The sequence below is a fragment of the Chanos chanos genome, chromosome 8 (genome assembly GCF_902362185.1).
Source record: "Chanos chanos chromosome 8, fChaCha1.1, whole genome shotgun sequence".
Lineage (NCBI taxonomy): Eukaryota > Metazoa > Chordata > Actinopteri > Gonorynchiformes > Chanidae > Chanos > Chanos chanos.
The window spans coordinates 30892522-30916454 of record NC_044502.1 but is presented as its reverse complement, the minus strand read 5'-3'; the positions used below and the strand labels follow the sequence as shown (position 1 = coordinate 30916454).

Here is a 23933-nt window from a genome sequence, read left to right as displayed (position 1 = left end):
GATTACATGGTCAAACATCATGCTGGCAGACCTCCATAGCCTCCGGTTCCTTGTCCAAGCTGTCTACGATGCCCTACCAAGCCCAGCAAGCCTTCACGTCTTGGGCAAGAGTGAAACACCTGCCTGTTCTCTTTGTTCTGAAAGAGGATCCTTAGAACATCTCCTCAGCAGCTGCCCAAAGGCCCTCGAGGAAGGCTGCTATCGTTGGCGCCATGACCAGGTGCTTAGGGTGGTTGCTGGGAGCATAGCCACTGCCATCAGCACCAGCAAACACCACCATGCCCCAAAGAAGTCGATTGCCTTTGTCAAAGCTGGAGAGAAATCCCGCCCACAACCAAAAACAAGGATTGGCCTCCTCAACATGGCCTCTGACTGACAGGTGCACGTTGAGCTGGGCAAGCAACTGATGTTTCTACAGCACGTCATAGCAACATCACACCGGCCAGACATTATCATCACCTCTGAGGTGACAAAACAACTGATTATGCTGGAACTCACAGCACCCTGGGAAGAGCATATTGAAGAGGCCAATGAGAGAAAATGAACAAAGTATCAGGAACTGGTGGAGAGGCTGGAAGACATACTATGAGCCCAAAGAGGTGGGCTGCAGCGGCTTTGCAGGACGCTCACTCTACAAAGTCCACGACTATTTGAGCATTACAAAGGCGGCAAAGAAGAGGGCCATCCAATCCATGAGTGAAGCCACCAGGTGGCTTTGGATCAAGAGTGCTGATGCATGGGCAGTTGCTGCTGGGATGCAAGTCGGGGCCCGATCAACCCCAGCTGCGTTGCCTGGGCGAGGGTATCTGATGTTGAGAGACCCGAAACACCCGAGGATCCCAGGTCACATCGCTGATGATGCGTCCCAGCACATCCAGAAGATGTATCTTGCACATACATCATGTGATACATTACAAACACAATATACTTCAAAAGATGTACGGTATACCCAGTGAACGCTGGGATAGGCTCCAGCACCCCGCAACCCTAATTAGGATAAGCGGCTTTGAAAACGAATGAATGAATAAATTATGTGCAGTAAATTAACCATCAGGGTGATCTCAGTCTTGGCCTTCTCCCACTGAGCTGAGTGTGTGTGTGTGTGTTATTCACCGAGAGAGGTGATCTGCAACAACTTGTAAGATGATGGAATGACTCCCTTTGCAATTGAAGTAATCCTTTGCGTTGTTGGAGGGGGCAGTGATGGGGATATGAGAGCCATCCATTGCTCCCCCGCATTAGGGGAGCCCCCATCTCTCCTCGAAGTCATCCACAATCTCCCACAGTCTGTCCCCTCAAGGCAAACAAATAAATTGGTGCTGAAGTGTGCATATAGCACAACAAACCTCTCAAACACAATTGGACACTGTTGACTTGCCAATACTGCGATGGACTGGTGACCTGTCCAGGATGTTTCGCAAACGGATCAGAACCACAGAGCCAAGATCCTCATTAGTCCTCATGACAATTGCCCAATGAATGCTGGGATAGGCTCCAGCACCCGCCCGTGACCCTAATTAGGATAAGCGGCTTAGATAATGAGTGAGTGAGAGAGAGTGATTTGCCAATACCAAACAACTCGGACAATGTTTTGAAGTCTGTACCCGATGCGAGGTACAAAATTGTCACCGCAATCCTCTTCTGAAGTTGTATGGCTGCCCACAAATATGTACTTCTTTTTTGTAACAGCGGTCACAGCTTCCCACTTAAAAAAATCAAATGTGCAACTTCGCATGCGAACATTAGCTAGCTACCGTTCGTCAGTGAATGTCCCAATTACGATTCTGTCCCAATAGTCTTGACCTCTTGCACGCATCCATAATGTCCTCTCGGGTCTCGTGGCTATCACAGCAGAAGCCAAATCGCATAAGCTGGTTTTATCCATAACGTCTGAAAATTTCAAAAAGCCCATAGAGATATATCATGAGTGCATCAAACGTCTTGGGCGATTTGGTTTGTAACAAATTAGTCCCTGATTCGCAACAAAACAAAAAGACTATAGGTGTGAAAACGTTCTAAGACAAAAGTGTGTTTGTGTGCGTGCACACGCTCACAAGGGAGTGAGGATTCACAGGCTCATGAGGTTAGAAATCCATTAATTCCTAATTTATATGTATCAGCACACAAGATTCATGTTTTGTGGTGTTTTGCATTCACACATTCTATGTCTTTGACTCCTACATATGAGGTCACGCAGTTTTTATCATTTGGTTTGGTTGTATTGTGACTCAGTCCAAAGTGCTTCCTCATCTTAAAACCCATGGAGTTCCACGTGACAGTTCGAACCTCGTCGTTGCCTCACGCGGGGACATACAACATGGTCTGGCTGTCTTTGGTTGGCACTCAGAGCCAAAGTCATCCTGTCAGGGTGGATTCAGCGACGCAGCATATTATTTCCGGCTCTGTAAGAAAAAATCAATTTCTCTGGCTAAATTATTTGCTTTGTGTTCATATTTTTAAAAATGAATAGAGAGTAACTTAATATACAAGTTAATGCATTGTGCTGAGATTAAGTGAAGTGTGTGGGTTGTTTTCCGGAGATTGCCTGCACTTGTAATTATGGCTTTATCTTGGTTTTTGGGGATAGGCTTGGACAATTGTCATGAGGACTAATGAGGATCTCGGCTCTGTGGTTCTGATCCGTTTGCGACTTGAGCCCAGGCATGGGTTCCCTGATCTGGATTGGCACTGTCAAGATGTGCAGTTGCAAAAGAGCTCTGCTGGACAGGAGGTCATATGTTTCCCCTGTAATAGATGGCTCCGAACTGTAGATGGCGATATTGAGCTCTGCAGTGAGCAAGGTGATGGTACACCATACACAGAATTCTCATACAAAATTTAGATTTCAAAACTACCTTCTTTCAAGTCTTTAACATATCTATGTTCCTACCATCCTCTCTACTCTTTTTGTCTGTCTGTCGTAATCTCTCTCTCTCTCCCCTCTCTCACTCCTTCACTCTCTTCCTCTGTGGCCTTCTCAGTTTGTCCCTTGAATTTGGAGACAGTGCAGATTTTAAGGGATTACAGGACCAAGGAGCTGCAAAATAAACAACAGCAAATCAGGTCCAAAGCATCTCCCTGTTTGTTCATCCACATGATTCAAACCTGTATAATCTCACTGTGAAAATATTGCAATTTGTCATTTTGATTCTAAAAGAAAACATAAGTGTAATAGTTATGCCCTGCATTTATAATTGGTTATTATAAACGGTGCTATCATCAGAAAGTGCAGTGAAATTCCTGTCCTTTAGGTGGCGCACGTTCATTGATGGAGCTCCTCGTTGTGTGGACGTGGATGGTCTGCAGCAGCTGGGTCCAAATCTGTGCTACACCAGACAGAGGTAAACCTGCCGGAACCCTTCGAAGCCAGTTGACTTCAAACCAGCTCATTTTTAGTTACAGTGGCATGGAAGGCAATGGAAAGTCCTCAGTGGTGTATGATATTTCCATACTCAGAAAACTGATGTATGGCGGAGTGGCTTTCTTGGTCAGTCTGGACAAAAAACATACTTAGATTTGTCCTAAATGTACACTTGTATTGTGACCTGTAGCAAAAGTCAGTGTTAAGAATCGTTTACTCTTCCTAATATGATTGGTGTCTGAAATATTTTACAACCTGTACATATTCTGAATGGCCTGTTGCGTAAACCTTCTGTTTGTCCACAGCACGGTAGGTTTACACTTTGTCTCCATATCATAGAAATCTCTCTCTCTCTCACTCTCGTTTCTTGTCTCAGTCCAGGCATTGACTTGTTTTATCTAAAGGGCTTTGCTGACCGAGGGACATCATGGAATAATCTGCAAGAGCTGGAGATACTTCTTGCTCATCAAGGCAGAGACAACTCTGTCGCCAGTATGTACACACACACACACATGCACACGCACACATGCAGCTGATTGCAAGTGAAAGCTCTCTCTCTCATTTCTGTTTCTCTCTCTAACTTCTTTTAGAGTATGTTCAAGCCCACTGGAGAGAGGATGCTTTCTTTGGCTATCAGTGCCTCAATGGCTGCAATCCTCTTGTTATTCGTCAGATCCACAACATGCCCTCCAACTTTTCTGTCACACCCGATATGCTAAGAGCCTTCCTGCCGGAGGGATCGAGTCTGGAGGCCGAACTGGAGGTGTGAATGAGTGTGCATGAAAATCTGTTCAAAGATCAGGTCCAAATTTGCATAAGCCTTGATAAACATGCCAAGAATTCTATTCCTATTTAGATCATGAAGGGAGCAATGTGGGTTACAGACTGAGAAAGCTTCATTCTCTGTTCAGTTGAATGTATTACTGCATTTTTTGTTCCAACTGTTGATTATGTATTATACCTGTATGTTCCTGTGGTAGATTTGGAGAGCATAAATAACATTCAGTTTGTAAAAAACAAATGACTCATGCATCTATATAACTTTGAACATGGCATATGTGTACCTGGCTAACTTTGTGGTGCTATCTGGTCGGTAAGGCTGTTAATTATTTCTGTTCTTTCATAATACAGAGTGGGAGAATTTATCTCTTGGATTATGAGGTGCTGGAGGATTTGCCTGCAAATGTCATCAATGAACGCCAGCATTATCTGACTGCTCCTCTGTGTCTTCTCTATTACAATCAACAGGGGGAGCTAAAGCCCATTGCTATTCAGGTTCTTTTGCTGAATCAATTCCACTCAAAAAAAAAGATTTATTTATTCAGTCTTATGTAAACTCAGTCATGCTCAATTCTTTAATAAATGGTAGAAGGCCGTTGCATATCATGGCGCAATTCTCCAGTGTCACAGTTACTGTAATGTTACTTTGCTAGTTACAATCATCATATGCGACATAACAACTAGTAATAATGAATTAGTTACCATAGCTAGCTGAGAAAAAATGATAATAGCTAATGAGGCATGCTGAAAAAATTCAACATATTATTTATGTTGTCAGCTTAAACAGACAGCTGGTGAAAACAACCCCGTGTTCCTGCCCTCTGACCCAGAACCCGATTGGCTGCTTGCTAAGATTTTCGTCCGCAATGCTGACTTTCAGTGCCACCAGTTGCTCTCTCACTACCTGCGCACTCACGCTCTGGGGGAGGTGTACTGTGTTGCCACCCTGAGGCAGTTGCCTGAAGTACACCCTATACACAAGGTGTGCTGAAATAAACAGTTGGTATCCTGCTTCAATGGTGTATATGGTAATATAGCAGGCACTCAACCTAATAGTTTTTAAAAGCTTTTTACATGGAATTGCTTAAACTAAACTCACATTATAACAGTGGGCAAAGATGTTTTGTAAAGAGGATTAATCATGTTCTTTTTAGAACCAGTTTCTGCCACAGACTAAATGAGCATACAGTACCGGTGCTTTTACAGGCAGTCTCAGTTCATGTCTGTTATGTTCAAGTGGTGTCTTACTTGTCATAATTTTGTTTCTGTGTTAGCAGATCAAGTAATATTTAGATCTGAGGACAAATTATTATTCATTATTTTTGTTTATTCCAGCTCTTAATGCCTCACATCAGAACAACTCTGCAGATAAACATTCAAGCCAGAGCCTCTCTCCTTGCTGCAAATGGAGTGTTTGACAAGGTCAGTACTTCTTCATTCGGTTACTCTGTGTTTGTTTAACTGCATGTAATGATGCAGATTTGGGTCTCTGTACATTAACATTTGCTGAAACTCCAGTCCATAGCCAGTGGTCTGAAGACTCTTCCAGGACTACTGGCTGGAGGAACTGCACGACTGAGCTACAACTCACTTTGTGTACCAGATGATCTCAGAGAAAGAGGGCTGGACAATCTACCTAACTGCTACTATGCACAGGATTCTCTGAGGGTGTGGAACACCCTTCACAGGTGCAATGAAAGAGTTTGAGATAGGAATCAATCAGTTTTAGGATGTATGTCTGTGTAACATTACCTGTGTCTTTGGAGGGATGGATTTTGCATGATGATAATATCATTACCGCTGCGAGAACCTGGTGTCACCAATGCTGTTGATTTGTTTTTACATTTCACTGTGTTTGTAAGTTAGGTTCTTTGTGCCTGATATATTGTAGGTTTGTCTCAGGCTGGGTGAGTTTGTATTACTCCGGTGATGAGGAGGTCCAGCAGGATTGTGAGTTGCAGAACTGGATCAGAGAGATCTTCACTGAAGGGCTCCTGGGGCGTGCTGAATCAGGTGAAAGCAAGAATGATCTAAAGTGTATCCTCTAGTTTCCTCAGTTTCTCAGGAACATGTGAATTTTTAAAAATTTGTCCATTCTCAGGTATGCCAGCGTCATTTCAGACCATGGAAGAATTGAACAAGTTTGTTACCATGGTGATGTTTTGCTGTTCAGCACTGCATGCTGCTGTCAATTTCTCTCAGGTATTAAGAAAGTCACAATAACTCATATAGCTCAGCAAACAAAATTAGATGACTATAAAGAACAAGGCAGATGACTTAGTAAAATGGTTCACTCACTGTTTTGGTCTGTATTTAGTATTTCACCTAGCTGGTAATTAATATTCAGTTTAAGACTAATCTTTTAGATACTTCCAAAATGGAGGCAAAATATGTTTTGTAATCATATGCAAAACACATTTCACTTCTTTTTCAAAATATATTTCAAAACCTTTTTTAAGAAACAAGAATGTCCCTCTTTAACCATTCTGTTTTCCCCCTTCTCTCTCTTTTCTCTCTCACACTCTTCAAATACATACATATATTCAATTTCAGCTGGATTTCAACATGTGGATGCCCAACTGCCCTGCAGCTATGCCACGCCCACCCCCTAAGTCAAAGGGGTCTGTGAAAGAGGAGGAGCTTCTTTCTTTCCTCCCAGATGTTAATGCCACTTGTAGAGTCCTCATGGTCCTCAGTCAGCTATCACAGCCTGCTGCTGATTTTGTGAGTCTCTCAACCTTAACCTTATGACTAGATATCACCTGACCTCTTATTCACCACACAATTAATATTATTTTGAACGAGATTTTGGTGACATTCTTTTTTGTTGTTGTTAAGTGAAAAGTGATCTAGGGACAGCCTAGACTGTGAAAGATCAGGCAAATGCAGACAGATATTTTTAAAAAAATTAAAAAAAAAACCCACACTTTTAGCAAGAAAAACAGGTTGGTGTTTAGCACTATCACTGATAAATGTCATGTTCCTATAGGTTCCCCTGTGTCAGTATCGTGAGCCTTACTTTAGCACCAGTACCCACCGAAAGTTGCTGGAGGAAGTGCAGAGAGAGCTACATGTCATAGCGAACGAAATCTCACTGAGGAACAGTAACCTGGAGCTGCCTTACCCTTATCTGTCACCAGACCGCATTGAGAACAGTGTGGCTATCTGAGTGATACTATTCTTTTTAAGTCTTTTTAATGTCACCCAACATTATCTGGAGAGTTATAAGTAACCCAGAATTTTGTAAACTCCAAAAAATTCTAAATTTTTATGTTTCACAAATTATAAATTGTTAGCGAATACAAGATTTGTCATGATAAGATGGAGGAAATCATCAACAATGTTTCAAGACGACAGATTTCTGCTCTTTAAATGGGTGTCCTCAGACATACTGAAAATTTACAACAATTTTTCTTGATTTTACTTGAGTGCATGTCTATGTCTAGGCAAGTTTTCATATAATTCATCCACAGTTTAAATCCTGTCACAGAAAAAGGCCCTCTGTTGTCATCTGTTTTCTCTTTCCAATAAAAGTGCCCCTTTTCTATCTAGAATGTTCTCAAAGGAAAAAATACAGTGTGGAAATGAAAACAACAAGCAAAGCACAGTTAATGTAATCTACTCTTCATAAAACATTTAACAAAAACCGCAGAGATTAACGTCAACATGTAGAAATGTTTCATAAATGAAAATGTATCTTCCATACTTTATGCTAGGAATATGGGTAAAATTCAGCAGTGTGTAGAGAGTCACTAGTCACACACAGGTAAAGTAAGCAAAATAGGCTTTGGGTAATACATATTTTATCTGCTTTATTTGACTATCTTATTTGAATATAAGACCATCAGCCTTTTACTTAAATATTTTAATTAAGGGAGTTAACCTGTAGAACAAATTGAACGCAACTCTCATTAACCACAATAAAAATATTTGAACACATATATTGCAGCGATGAAAATATTTGAACATTAGCAAGTTGTTCAAAGAATATATGGAAATAATATGCTTTTAATAATATTTCAAATTTCACAACATTGCACAGAGAATGTTCCCCCTATGTAACAGGATAGAACTAATGTGGTGATTAAATGAAGCTCATATAATACAGTTATGGAGTCACTCTAAAATCTGTATTAAAAGAATTTATAAAGCTAAACATAGTCCCATATATATTCACCCACCGATATTTGTACAACTAAGGCCACATTTTATTCTTGAACATCACATTGCTGAGGACAAACTCAGGCCAAAACTTGCAAATTTGCTGTAAGGCAAGCAGTAGCGTCCTTGATTGTGTGAATCAGCCTGAAGCAGACTCTTAGGTACCTTTGAAACATTCTCAAACAAGTAGAAATGATAGTTTTATGTAAATCACACACCTGTAACCTTTTTATTTACATTTTCAAAATTCTCATCTCTAGAGGGTTGGACACTTTGACCTCTTGCCAGTGGTTGACCTGGAATGAAATATAGTTGATGCAACCACTTCACGTGTTGCAGCTACCACAGATCTGGATGGGGGGAGTTGTTAACACCTTTATTTCAAGCTCATCTAAGGTTGTTGCAGCTTATTTCACAGGCATTATAAAGTGAAACCCTGAATCATTCATGGGCTCCAGAGATGGCCAGGGGCTCCTCAGAATTATACAGGTTTTGAATGTTTAAATTCACTTTAGAGTCACTTCTATCCACTGCATCAGAGCATTACAGAGCCAAATTCATAATGCCACTTGCACAAACTGTCATCATCAGGTTACCAGAAAAGAAGAAGAAAGAAAAAGCAAAAAGAACAGACACCCCGAACAGGAATTAGTTAACTGCAAAATTTTACTTGAAGCAAGGTGGGTTTAGATAGGTAAATCTGTATTAAACAATTTAGGTTAAATGTCATTAAAATTTACTTGGAGGGTCACTTAAAATTTGAAGAAATGTGAAACGCAAATAAATAGCATTCAATAGTTTATAGTGGCCAGTTACTAAAAACATCTTAATATATCTGCTTAATTTCAAGGCTGAAACTCTTGAAATTAACAGTCTTATTGTAAATTATTCTGTAAATTATTCAAGGCCTGATTAATGGAATACACTATCTCTTAGCAAACCTTGGTAGTATGTATCATGATGAGATGTACCACGGCAATGGGAGTTATCATTAGAGCATTCAAAAGGATGGTAGGAAGTGAATGCTTAATACATGGGCAGTGGCTACCTCCCATTCGAGTCTACATGGATGACATGACCACCCTGACCTCAGCCAAAGCGTGCACCAACTGGCTGCTGGAAAAATTTCATGAAAACGTTGAGTAGACGCAGACTAAAATCAAACCAAGCAGGTCCAGCGGTATGTTTACTGTCAAAGGAAAGTTGTTTGACCAGAGATTTGCTTTGATAAAGAGCCCACTCCAACAGAGAAATAATCAATAAAGAATGTATAAAAAAAAACACAACAAAAAAACTCAGACGAGAAAATGCATTTTTATGCATCAAGCAATCAAGAACATATTGTAGCACTGGGTATCTCATATTGTGAATTGGACAAGTACTTACAATACAGCTGTTCAGACTTTATTGTTGCAATAAAATGTATTTACACACACATAGGAATACACACAAATATAGCTGGCATACAGATATCCAAAGGTTGCTATCAGTGTAATTTTTAAATGGGAATGGACAGTGACATTTAGCAAGGGCAGTTTTTTCTCACACCAGTTACATTTTTTTTCATTTCTGTCATCTGATATAATACACCCAATTTCTGACGTATACAGTTAACACTGATGTGTAAGACATTTTCTTATGATTCACGGCGATAGAATGCTATTTGGTTAAAACTTTGATAACATACCTTTCCTCACATTTAGAATGGACATGTAGCATGATTCTGTGATATGGGCTGGAAGCGGTAACTGGACTTATAGAGCTAGACTTGTTAACCGTGTGCTGGTGTTTTCTGTGAACACATGAAAACAACAACAACTAATGAGCTTTCATTTTATTTTATTTAAGATGCTGCATAGAAATTTTCTGATAATAAACTAACCACGTGTTTCGAGTTTTAATTTTTTTTATTGAGTTCGTGATGACTGAATAGGCTACATAGTTATGCTTGTTCTTGCGTGGGTTGTTATGGGTGAAATCACAAAATATGCAGTGGAGACGCAAAAAGTCGACGTAAACCGTTAAGCGTGAAGTACACCGAATCTGGGTTTCACTTTCTATTAAATGTAATTCATCCAGTTTGTTAAATTGTGCCAACTTTAATATCCTGAGTCGACATAGGTTACCACAAATTCAAATTAAAGACGTGACAGTAACTGAAATAAGATAGTTTGCTCGTCTGTTTCTTCGCGTGTGTTTTCGTTCGTGGAGCACGCGAAATGGTTATGCCTGTACATTTTCTTTGCACAAGCAAACTAGCCCCCTTGACATTAACCCAGCCCTGAGCGGCAAATTGTGCTGTACTCTAACTGCGTCTCAGCAACAGCGAATGACTGTACAGCACTTGCAAAAAGGAGACGGAGCCTGATTCTGCAGTGATACATGCAATGTCAAGTTGTCGCCTGCATCAACCACTTTGCGGACACCCGATTCATTTTCTGACAATGTCAGTTACCTCTTAACTGCGCGAAATTCAGGACTGACGTTGAGATCTCACCGGCAAATGTAAAGACTGTCATTTGTGCACTAATACAAAAAGACATCTTATTGTAAGATTAAAAATGACAATCAATGTTTTGTCGGTACCCCGGGACAACCATTATTTAACTCTCAGTGATCATGTACAAAAAAGCAAATGCATGACATCCTAGAGTCCGTTTAAAAAGGCTGCACTGCTATATCGTTATATTGTTTGAGTACTGACTGGAGTACTGCGGTGTGTTAATACGTTAGTTTTTCATTCAGGGAGGAAAGATTAGAGTCAATCAAATCCTAAATTACTAAGAAACAAGTCATGCTACATGAATGTTGTGCTACTGAAATTAGCATGCCCAAGACTGTTAAATATAGATAGGAACATGGAAGAATTATGAAATCATTTTGATTTTAAAAAATCCTTTAGTGATATTAAAAGTATATGATTTGGTACTCAAGTGGTAAATAAATGCACAGTGCAGATGATTTTTTTTTCATTGTACTTTGATTTTTCTTCATTGAAAATATCCTCCTTCCAGTTCCCCTGACAAAAATTTGTAGTTCTAAGACAGTGACATAGGAAAACAAGAAAATACACTATAGTGCCTGCCATCTGGAATTGTGCAAATGGGATTCATTTAATAAAATAGTCATTAAAAATGAATTTTTGAGCTTGTAAAAAGTCTGTGTGTCAGTGGATACAAGATCAAATGTAAAGTTTGTACTGCAGAGCAGCACCAAATCCAGGAAACAAAATAATGAATTCCAAATGTTTTGTCAGAGTGAGCTTGCAAAAACACAAACTACTAATGAAACTGGTTACACACAAATGAATGAGGTCCATTCATTCATGAGCCAAAGTAAACTTCAGTGTTTCAGAGACCTGTTTGTCTTTGTCATAACCGTGTTAGTCCAATCATATGCATTCACAAAACCCCATTTACCCTCTTCTCATTCTATTTCTATGCACTATGACAGAAGGAGGGAACATGTGGGGCACTGCAACTTTAGCTAGACATGGAGGGGTGCTCTCTTAAAAATAAAACTTAGTCTAAACCTGAACAGGCCAATATTATGGCAAATATTACACAAAATAAATCTGTTTCTCACAGTGTGATAACTAAATGCATATATACAGAAGTTCAAACCATTTGATAACCCTTCCAAAGTTACAAACTATTGTGTGCACAAAAGTGTGTTTTGGCAACTGTTAGCAGAAGTGTGCATATGTTGTATTTGTGATGCTGTAGTGTGACAGTTCTGGTAATTAATTTTTTCCTGTCATAAACATACTGACACATATTGCCTAATTCTTCTATTTAAATGTGGCAGTGAAAAACTTTGAGTGAAGAGTTTTCAGTGCATTGTATATCTATGTTTTTCCATTTTTTTCTTTTCTTTTTTTGTGAAAAGGCTCCTTTGTAGTGGGGATATAGCCTGGGTTGTCAAGATATGCTACTAAAAATGTTAGAGCTGGTCTGAAACTGGGAAAAACCTCACATTAGCAATTTCACATGCTTGGCAGCCACAGTAATAAATTTGAGTATGACCTGAGCAAGAAACATCATGTGTGAATGACAAAAAGAACATGCTTTCAAACTAAAGTACTGACATTGATGATTTATCATTACTCCTACCTTGAGAACTTAATTTAAACTGGTATGTTAGCAGTCACTGAAATAGTGTCACTTTTGTCTTAAGCTCCAAGCTAACGCCATTCAATGTAATTTTATCACTTTGCTAGCTCTATAACTTGCGCTGTTATTAGCTATGCAGGCACTACGAGAAGTAAACAGTCATGCAAGATTAATTAAAGAGGATAATGACTGGAGTTTGCAGCAATAACGAGGGTGTTTGTACTTACAAATCTGTTGTGGGATTTACTATGTGCAGCAGCCAAAGGGGATTTAAGTGTAGTATTAATAAAATGTTGCAAGTACACATTGAATCATAGTTCATCCTTTTTTCCAGTTGTGCCTTAAGTGGAGTGGAACTGCTTTTTAAAGCAGGTAGGTCAAGAGAATGAAATAATACTTCTCTCTGTGTCCCAAAAGGCTGTGAAATCAATGCCTATTCCTATTTCAAGACAGTAGGTGTGAAAATCATAATTTCTCCCTGGAAACTATTCTGTACAGCATGTTCCACTCAAGCTGTATGTAAGATTTCAAGAGCGTGTTACTTACTTGTTGTTTCTCTTTGTAACTTTTCGGTGAGGAGTGAAAAAAAGAGAGTCCTTTGGTCATAAACTATACAACATTACTTGGATAAATCATGCAACAACACGTTACATTCAGGAATTCTGCAGGATGTGCCCGCTGCCTTCGGGCTATGCCTTTGAGGGTGGGCTGGGAGTAGAACCGGGGGTGCAATTAAAGGTGCTGAAACCTGGCAGAGTGACTCGCCCATATGTGTAGATATCACGATCAAGCCCCTGGTTCATCCTCTTCACCAGGTTCTTCTCGTAGAGCAGTGGATGGTAAGCACCCAGGGTGCAGGCAGCATCGCTGAAACGCTGGTAGTAGTGGCAAAGCTCGGTTTTACGTCGTGACGGCAGAAACTCGTACATGTGCACCACCTCGCACAGTGACATCATTATAACAGTGCCTTTGGAATAGGAAGAAAGCAAAACACATTTGTTTGACATTCCAAGCCTGCACAGTGCAGATGTTCTCGCTCTGTTTTCCTCCAGTTTTCTTTATCTTTCATATCTGTCCACAAACAGCAAATGACCTACACCTTAGTCAAGGTTCCTCTTTAACAACTGTCTGTTCAGTTAAAATAAAAAACAATGCCAATATTACTTTATATATCACATATTGACTTTCTTATCAGAGCAGATTAGTGAAGCATACAGTGTTTGTACAGGCTGTATAATAAATCATTGGGAAACAACATGGTTTCACTGGTTTAAGTTAATATTCAACTGATGAGCACAGATCCATAATTATCTTTCAGCAGAACACTTTCAGGACATCACAGTTTTTTATAAAGTCACATTTGACATAAGACATACCCATCAGTCCAGAGGATGGAGGGTTTTTTTGGATTGGCTCTGCCATGTTATCTTGAATTCGTTCCCACAGTTGCCATTCCACTCGGGGGTGCAGAATATAAAATGGCTGTTGAGGATGCAAGCGACGATACCTCTGATATTGCTTGAATATAGGGTAGTCTGTTTTGTTATACCACTGAAAGGCAGAGAGAAAGAAACGGGAAGGGAAACAAAGGTGCTATTGTTAGTAGGGAGTGCGTGTTTCTTCACAGTGCGACCTCTTTTTCTGAGCAAGTCTCCACTGCCGTCACCTCTTTGGCAGCCCTTTGATCCTTTCCATCTCGTCATCTTTAAAGTTCTAGAAGAATAAATGGAACTTCTGTTGAAAAATGGCTTTAATTTGAGACAATATGAGTTTGCGGTAGCCTCTCGTTCGGTTGTTCTTATGATTGAAACCTGCAGTTCACTGCCCCTGTATTTATGAATCAGGGAAGATCACAAAGCGTTAACGAAATTATATTTAGGCTACCCATAAAACAACAGCCTACCAATTTCAATATCAGTTTCGCAATTGCGACTCACTATTCCAACGTAATATCTCTGGATTCGGGCATAGTATCTCGCACTTAATATCTTACAGCTGCGACACAGAAAGCCGCAATTACAACTTATTGTCTTACATAAGAATTCTGAGTTATTCTATCGCAATCACAAGCTAGCCCAATCTTTCCAAATTATGACATAAAATTTAGAAATACCATTTAACAGTCCACAAATATCACTTAGTGGGTGGAAATTACGATCTTAAAATTCTAACATAATCGACATATCCGTATTATGTTTAGCACCAAGTCTTTAATGCATGCAATAGGCAATCCTCCTTGCATGTGTGAGTAACTACGCTCCAATAGCAAACCAGTTATGCTCGTACTACGCGGGGTGCATTCGTGCCGCCGTGAATGTTGTCAAAGCCGTTTAATTTAAACAAAATTTCCATGTCTGTATTTAAAGGCCATTCAGTAATTCATTATTAAATTTCTGCTAAATAAAACTATAAATGTAAATAACCTCCACTTTATTTGCTGGGAGTCGCATCTACAAGATAGCGGTCCTAGCCTATTTTGATTTTTGACGGTTTAGTCAACACTTTGAATCTTGTCCAAGACATGGTGAGAACCAGGCAATTCTCTGAACACAGACACACCATAGACTTACACCAAGAAACTGTGTTAATGGTTCCTTATTTTCCTCTATCCACAGACTACATTCCGTTTTCATAGTATCACTAAACATGCTAGAAAACCAGCAGCTATTTTCAAAAACAGTTGTGACTATTAGCGAATATGGAGGGAGTGTAAGTAGAGCTACTCTAACCTATCAAGGCCAAGTTGTGATCAGTCTATTTGCAACAACGGCGAATTCAACACTACGGTTACGACTGGAAGACAGCTGACCTCTCTGTTCCTGTTTCTGCGACTAAATATATGTGGTTCCACTGGGGCTCGAACCCAGGACCTTCTGCGTGTAAAGCAGACGTGATAACCACTACACTATGGAACCTGGCGCCCAAAGTGTGATTGCTCACTATTGATCCCAAAGTGTTATAATGCACATACATACATACATACATAATGTGTTCCGTAACCACATTTTTTTCAGCGTGTACCCCCTCAGCGAGTTGAGATGCTAGTAAGACGAGCGGTATTGGCTGAGTGTGGACAGGGAAAAAATCAAACACCTGAGCCAGTCTCTGTTTTTTACCTCATAATGTTTATTAAGTGGAGGTATCTTTAATATGGGCTATATTTGACCAAATCCACAACTGCAGTTAATCCTGACCAATCATAGTATCTCATGTCCTGGCAAAATTGTAAAATCTTTTGACACTTAAAATGTATATATTTGTACACCTGATGAGCTATTTTGTTATGCATCATATTTGGATAATTCATGCAGTGCTTGCAACACCAGTTTTCTAGCTTGCTCTCTGATCAACTCACTATTTTTTTCATACGTGGGTTTTTAATTTTGTCATCCCAAGCCAGGTGAACCAGCGAGTCTGATGACACTAACTGAGGTATTCTTAGCCTGGGGGCACTCTCACCAGAACTGGGGCTGATAATTCAGTTCTGTGTTCTTCGCAAAGTTATATCTTGTTCCTTTGTTAACCATGTACATAAACACACACACAAACACACACACACACACACACACATCTAGATAACATAGAACACAAAGTGCAGAACAATGTAAGCACAACTGCTATCATGTAAACATTGACTGTTTAAATCCAATTCATCTGACAGCTTAGTTGACATCATTTGGAGGTCTATGACTATGACTGAAATGAAACAGATTCAAGCAGGTACACAACAAAGAATTTTGCTGTTGTTTTATGTGTAGTCCTGAGACCTGTACGAAATTTCAAGGACTTTCGAACTGATGCAGGTGTATGATAATTAAAATGACATGTTTCACCAATGAACCACAATAAAGAGGAATTAAAATTAGCTTGAACCGTTCTGAAGACTTCTGCCAGACTGGAGACATTGTTCTCTCACCTCATTAAGGTCAGAGGAATATGGTGCAGGATCCCATCCTACTAAAATGCCACTGCTGTACAAGGAACTGGAGAGAAAATGGTGGTCTTCAGCTGCCATAACCTGTATTTCATAGCGGGGGAAAAAACAGATTGAAAGTTAAAAAGTTTACAATTTTCTTTTCTTAAAATATTATTGCATAATTTTAAATACTTCTTTTTTCTTTTCCTTAAATGTTTCTTAACTATATTGCATGTTTCACAATTTATATGATGTCATTCACAGATTCACAAACACCTACAGAGGGTTCATCAGTACCTGTGAGTTTATTAGGCGCATAGTGGTTTTTGAGCCTACATCTTTTTCAAATCCTGCTGTGGGTGCAGCATTGAACCGTACCACTGCATCATGGCTATCTAGTTTAACAAGAAAACAATCATCAAAAGCATTTTCAGTGATAAAATATTTCTCTTATCATTAGTGAAATGGAAAACATTGAACAGAAGAATCAGTGAACTCTGTAAATCCTTGGTACCAATCTCCTTTCCTAATCCTGAGCTCTTCAAAGACCCTGCTGATGATACCACAGCACAGTTCTTAAATGGGCCAACATCTGCAGTGAGGGGTCGTGGAGGCAACTGGGAGGCCCAAGAAAGTCCTGAAAATGGCTCCATGTCTGGAGTAATTGTCATGACTTGCACCATCTGCTTGAGTTGACAAAGGAGTTCAGGACCACTCAACTTAGGACGACCAGCTGCACCTTCGGAACCAGAGTACTGTACCCCATATTTGTTCATGGCCTGAAAAAGAGTTCAGAGAAAGAGAGAGAATGCAAGCACTAATGAGATACATGGAGTCATATGCTCTTTTTAGTTCAACACTTTTTTTTTTACCTTTGTACCAATATGACATACTTCTGGTTTCTGTTTAGGGTACGTTGTCTAAATTTAAGGTTTTAGGTCACTGAAATCTAATGCAGGCTCACAGCTTCAGTGGCTCAGTGAATCCCACATCTAGCATGGCAACCTGGAACTATATTCTTTATTATATTTGTTTTTACAGGGTTTTTTGCAGTGTTGTTTTTTACTTTTACCCTCAGTATTGCCTTTTGCCTTGTTTTGCTTCTTCAGGCTGTGACTGACTGTTGGCTTTATCCTTTCTCTTTATCCTGTTCTCTTCATAATGCTCAGATTACACTCTGCCTCTCTATCTCAAACAGTCCTCACCTGATAGTTCTGCACAACCTTCCTTAGCCTTTTCCCCAGCATGGTACTAGACATATTGTCATCCCAGATTTCTCCTAGTGCTCCATTGGGTCCAAAAAACTCAGCATCCCCTCCTGAGTTTCCACTCCGTCGGCCTCCAAAGATTATCTCCAGAGCACGTCTCAGAGGCCTGGGCATGAACCTGGAGAATAGCCCATGTGACTCTCTGTTTTTGCTCTTGAAACGGAGATCCTTGCGGCTGCTCTCCATAGTATAGTTGGAGGAGGAGAGCACAGGGATTGGTTTTTGGGGATCTCCAGGGATGACACCTGGGAGCTTTTGAGGATCGATGTAAATTGGCTTCGGTCCTGCTGCTCCATGCAACACCTTAAATCATATGATCAGTCAGTGAATTAATCAAAATACTTTGCAATAGCTCAATGAGACAAAAGTTATTAACTTACTTAAACCGTGACAGTTTGACAAAGAGAACAAAGTAGACGTTCCAGGCATAGACGTACGGCAAATTTTTTGGAAACGTGAAAGAGATCATGAAAAATTGTACTGTGTACTAGATTTATTTACATGCGGAAGAAAATGACAAATCAATCAACTTATCCATCTACCAGGAAGACATTAAGATATGAAATATCAAGCTGAATTGCTCAGAACTTATACAGAAATTTAAACATTTGGAAATGGAGCATGCTGTATGTTTTTTTTTTAATCAGGCATGCTCTCTGTGATCATTTAGACAAACCTTGATTATAGAGTGCGTCCTTGGTTGAGCCCGAGTCCTTGCTCGCACACCAAAGATGGCGTCGGTGACAGGAACGCTGTTTTCCGCACAGAGCGTGTATAAAACAGCCATGGTCATGCAGAATAGTACCATACACAGAGCTCCTCGACGGGCACGACGCCGTAGCCTCCAAAGAAAGCTAACGCGATCCATTGCAGCTGCAGGTGCCTGACGCCCCTGTTGATAAATATGAAAGGTTTCTTTCAGCTGCCATCTAAGATTTGTTGTGTTAAAGGTATCTGAGTTAAGGGCAACAAAACACTTTAGTACATTTAACACATACAGTCTTCCATTGTTTTAATTTTATGGAAGGAGGCTGTTAGATAGTTTTATACTGTCATTCAATGTGCTGGAGACAAGAAACGCAACTGATTGCAGAGGATTATGAGTATATTCATAGAGCAAAGTCCAAGTTCTCTTTTCTCCGTCTGCAACACCAAACTCCATTTTGGTGTAAACATGTCAATAAAGGAAAAACTTGGCTTACACAAGCACAACTCTGTGTTGAAGTGAAGAGTGGAATTTCCAGATTGGTCATAAATACCAGTGAGCAATGAATGCAAGGACTAATAGACTAATACCTTGTAATCATTTGGACATCCAAAATGATTGAAACTGAATTGCTGAAGTGTCTGAGTGGCATATCAAGTTTAAACACCATCTGATGGTATGACAATATCATAATTAAATGATCCTGTACCTTAATGAAATGATCTTGAAAAAGCCAGCCTCAGATTTACATGAGAAAGTTCCAAACTACTTTTACGTGGTAGGTAATTTTTCAAGTTAAAATGTCTTACACTGGTGTAAAAATGTATAATAGTGTAGTGTTCAGCAATCCATGTTTACTCAACATTCTAAAACCTACAGACAGAGGTACAATTACCCTTACTGCTCAGTGCTAGCTAAGAATGCCTCAAACAATACAGACAGAGCTGTAAAAAAATCATACCTCCACTATACACAAATCCTCTCACACACACATACACATAAACACAATGCAAAAACACCTGGGGACTGTGCATACCACATAGATATTATCCACACAACACTCATCACACATGCTAAAATCATTCCATTAAACGCAAAATACAGTATCTGCACTCACCTGCACAAACACAAGCTTCAGAATTCTTGTCATTCAATAATTAAACCTCAGGTATTCTGACTCTGATCGCTCTACATTAATAAACCTACTAAGGCTCTCTCTCTCTCTCTCTCTCTCACGCACACACACACACACTAATGACACACCTGAACTGCATGCATGGACACAATTAAAAAACCATGGTATATCCTCTGTCCTGAAAACTTTGCATGTATAATGGATATATCACACCAATTACACATGGTCCTCGTGCAGTGAACACGTTACATTAACTCTATACACATTACATGCACAGACACACAATCATAAAAGTATTCCTTTCTGGAACGTTGCTATAGTGACCATGCAGCAATACCCACTTGCAGTTCTCTCTTTTTAGTCTATTCAGGCAAATTGTACAAAAACTGCATTATTTACTATTATATGTTCACCGACCTTCTCTCCTTCTTACACACACATATACATACACACTCTGCACTAAACTATCAAGTTTTGTATTGTACCTTGTGTTGAAACACAGTGAATGTTCCCCTTGTGGAAAGCACTATCTTATCTATCTTATCATATTTCATACAAAATATCCACTCACATGAATCACATGCATGCACGTGAAGACAAACAGCTTTCATGTCTATACCAACCACTCACCCAGAAACTCAAACACTGTCCAAAGATTGCCTCTCTCAATTCCTCTTAGAATGCAATTACAAACCTACTATGTACAATGCAAAAACAAATGATAAACTGTAATGTTACATGTACAAGTGCGCAGTCAGTACAGAAAACTGTGACCAGGTGCTTTTCTAGGCTTAGGCAACCTATGCAGTCGCCCTCCACCTGCCCCTTAAAAACACATTTTGGGGGCAATTCAATCTACATTTATTTTTAATAATTATAAAAACAAAACGAGTAACACACACATTAAGACCTATTTATTTGTTCCAAGTGAGATGATGAGAAAGATGGTGGGGGAGGGCCCACATGTGGACGGGACAGGGTTGGAGATCTTGCCTAGGGCGCCAGAAGGGCAAGAAACGCCACTGACTGCGACTACTTTTTATGCTGTTTTCAAATATAAGAAAGTACAAGGAAATGATTAACAATGTAATTTTGACGGCAACAGCCTACTAAAGATCAAGAATGATTGGTTACCTAATCTGGACCTTGCATCCTCTGACACATAATCTGGCCCTTCCACTCTTATAGTAGGTGACTCTAGGGTGAGGCATGTCCACTCCAGTCAGGTGGCTGTCAAGTGTTTCCTGGGAGCCCACCTGGCCAACATCGATGGTAAACTACCAATCTAATTGTCTCCAATTACGACGTCAATCTGTATCACCTGTTTGGGCCATTCCTGTTGCTCCCCGTAACAGACTCCCCCACTGGAAATGCAGCTGTACAATGAATGCAAATAATCTGGTCCCTGTCAACCTTGCTGCATCACCACACGTCCTAAACAAAACATCTTACCTTTTATATTATTACTGTTGTTGTTGTTTTTTCTATTCTATTTGATGCTTTATTTCCATTTTATTTTTATTATTGTAATTACCTGATTTTATTCACATCAAATATTGAAATGTTTTGATCCTTGTAAAGCACTTTGTAACTTTGTTTGGAAAAGCACTGTGTAAATAAAGTCATTATTATTATTACCATTATTATTATTATTATTATTATTATCATCATTATAAGAAATGCACAGGAAACGGCAATGCACATTTTCTGGAGAACAGTCCACTAATGATGAAAGTCTGTTACTTTGGTCGACATATGTATCTTACGAGTGTTTCTATCTCCAGCTTGGCTATGCAATTTACATAAGAGTCGCGATTGTGCGACATGCAAACAAACTGCGTTTAAAAACAAGCTACTCTACAGAAGTTTAATGTATTTTAAGGCATTGTGGGGTTGGTGCTAGTCGCCCCTACATATTCATTAGGCAGTCAGCATCCGTTATGCCGTCACTAATTTGGGGTAAAGTACACACATTCACCAAGGACAGCAGACAACACACAAAACACCTCTAACAAATAGCTTAGCTACAGCCAGAGCTATCAGGAGTACAACCTCCATCGTTAGTGGACCTAACAAAAAGAATTATGGTGTATGGTATACATGCTTCAAAAACTGCTGTAGCTGTTACATTCAGTTTTTTTCAAGCCCATTTCAAGATTGTTACAAACTTTTCTCACAGGTTGCCAGCTGTGCCTGTATTTCATTCTGGTATGTTTGTTGGTCAGGTTTCCGCTCCTTATCACTGCCTATTTTTACAGGCAGACAGGTTTATCAATCCAAATGAATTCATTCAAATGGAAGATTCCAAGTTAACTGTTTATACGTACCCTATACGCGGCTATCCGTTTGCAACCGTTTACGTGTACATTACAGGCAATCCAAAAAAAAGTTCTGCGCATGCAAGGAACGGCTTTTACTGTCAACGTCACTATAGCAACGAGAAGCCAGTGCTGAGAACACAGAAATAGCGTTAGTGCGGCATTACCTTTGCTTACAGGTGTATGTCTTGTACCTACAAAATATCCTAAAATGCGTACACAACAACATATTCTCCATATGCAGTTACTCAGTGTTAGAAAACTACAAAAATTAGTATATCGCAATGATGACATTTTGCTCAGAAACCTTAGACCCACACACACACCTCCTCTATAACTTATAATTTATCATTCTATCCGCAGAATTATCTTTATAATTTAAGGCTGTCTAGACAGAAATAGAAAATTACTTCATTGTACAGTCTACCCTTCCTGTAGCTATCCCTGGATTAGTTTTGGTTCACTATATGGTCTCAGTTTGGTTGAAATGCAATGTATGAATGTTGCTCATCTTGAGACTGAGTACTCATCTAATTCATGTAGATGAAGTTTTTGCCTCTAATCTCTTTTTTATTGTGTGTCTGGGGGGTGGGGGTCACATCAGGTGGGTATTCCAGAAAGCGGGTTTGGTGAAAACTCTGAGTTAACTCACAGCAAGTAGTAAATAGAAGAGCCTTAAGGCTTTGTTTTGCCAGGAGAATGAAGCCATAGAGTTATTCCATTGGGAGGTTTACTACTTACTCTGAGTTAACTAAATCTGTTTTTACTAACTCTCTTTTTACTAAACCCACTCTCTGGAATACCCCCAGTATGGAGCCGTTTCTCAATACGGAATACGTCAAGGACGGATTCCCATTCCTGGGAGGTCGTAACCGACCAAGTTCAACACGGGAGTGCAGACTTGCGAGGGCGGGAAGGCTGCAGTATGTTCAATCTGCATTTCGAAGAGTAGCCTTCTTGCTGACATCGCAGCTCAGCTAGCGCTAGCTTGGTCCAGTAGTTTCTCTGCCGCCATTGCCGTTACTTTGTGTGAAATGCATTTCGGGGGTAACCCGACTACCCAAGTCCACACAAGTCACCTCCTGATGTATTCTTGATAAAACCCACAAATCGAGTACACATTCGGGTATTTGATCGGTACTTGGCTAGATGCGAACTTTTAATTGGAACAATACTTGAGCCGTGACTGATGACGTTTCACAAGTCCACTAGAATACAAGGGCTGTGTCCGAAATGGCATACTAGCGTACTGCATACTAGCCTAGTATACACTGCATACTGCGCACTACTCCACACACTAGTATACAGTATGGTACGCAAATATGAGAACTTTCATGTAGTGTACTACACGTTTGCTATCGGTTGGGCTATCTGTTCTGTTAAAATCGAACAACACACGACAACCACAAATATGTATCAAAAGTAGCCCTATAAGAAAGCGTATGAAGACTTATTACACCAAAATATGCAACTGATACATTTATATTCGGAACTGCAGCTGCAGTTGAAGTTGAAGCTGGTTCGGTCGCTGTCCGCCATGTTTTTAAAATTTTTTGACAGTTGGAAATCACCGCGTTGCTTCATGGGATGCAGTAGTCGGCGAAGTGAGCTCGGGATGTATACTAGAAATTTTCGCCAGAGTAGTACATCATCCGGGTAACTGTCGTGTACTGCAAAATTTTTATTTTTCACGTACTGCATACTACTTACTACTTTTACGTCATAATTAGTATGCGAGTAGTATGTAGTATGCCATTTCGGACACAGCCAAGCACAGAGAAGAACGCATACTGAGAACGGCCCTGGTGTCATACTGATTGATGACGTCACATGGCGGTTTTAAATTAAGCCACTGTGCCGTAAATTAGCGTATATATTATTGTCAGTTGGAAGTATTGTAAGTTATCGTCTTAATGTCAAACGTGAGTGGTTACCCCCAACTACGTGGCCAACAATCTGATGAAAGCCGCACTCTGAGATACAAGATCAAAGATCAAAACGACAAATTCTGATAAACTCCCTCTGGAAAAAGAGCAGTTATGTGAGAGGAAGATATATCCGATGTCCACATAGACAGATGACATTTGTAGCCAATATTCGTCCTACATTTCAATGACATAAATACCAAAACTGAATTAGAATGAAATTACGTCGCTGCACTCATTTGAAAAAAAAA

At 39.8% G+C, this 23933-nt stretch overlaps 2 protein-coding genes and 1 non-coding gene across 3 annotated transcripts in view; 1 reads left to right on the top strand and 2 right to left on the bottom strand.

The window, feature by feature from the left end:
- Positions 1-530: 530 nt before the first annotated feature.
- On the top strand, positions 531-7310 carry LOC115819567 (arachidonate 15-lipoxygenase B). The gene is made up of 15 exons (XM_030783072.1): positions 531-883; positions 2233-2404; positions 2588-2801; positions 2982-3063; positions 3252-3341; positions 3738-3853; positions 3952-4124; positions 4493-4636; positions 4920-5123; positions 5477-5563; positions 5660-5829; positions 6033-6154; positions 6243-6343; positions 6695-6865; positions 7131-7310. Exons 1-15 carry the CDS (start codon positions 531-533, stop codon positions 7308-7310), a joined length of 2379 nt encoding a protein of 792 aa, XP_030638932.1.
- A 5793-nt stretch (positions 7311-13103) lies between these two features.
- The window catches only part of st6gal1 (ST6 beta-galactosamide alpha-2,6-sialyltranferase 1), an 11328-nt gene continuing 498 nt past the window's right edge, over positions 13104-23933 (bottom strand). Inside the window, exons 2-8 of the mRNA XM_030783071.1 lie at positions 18275-18481; positions 17536-17901; positions 16845-17109; positions 16628-16725; positions 16331-16432; positions 13791-13965; positions 13104-13381 (exon numbers count right to left, since the gene is read on the bottom strand). Coding sequence (XP_030638931.1) covers positions 13104-13381; positions 13791-13965; positions 16331-16432; positions 16628-16725; positions 16845-17109; positions 17536-17901; positions 18275-18481 — 1491 coding nt within the window. The remainder of the gene's footprint in view (positions 13382-13790; positions 13966-16330; positions 16433-16627; positions 16726-16844; positions 17110-17535; positions 17902-18274; positions 18482-23933) is intronic.
- Positions 15257-15329, bottom strand: trnav-uac (transfer RNA valine (anticodon UAC)). The gene has a single exon. It is a non-coding gene; the product is annotated as a tRNA-Val (tRNA).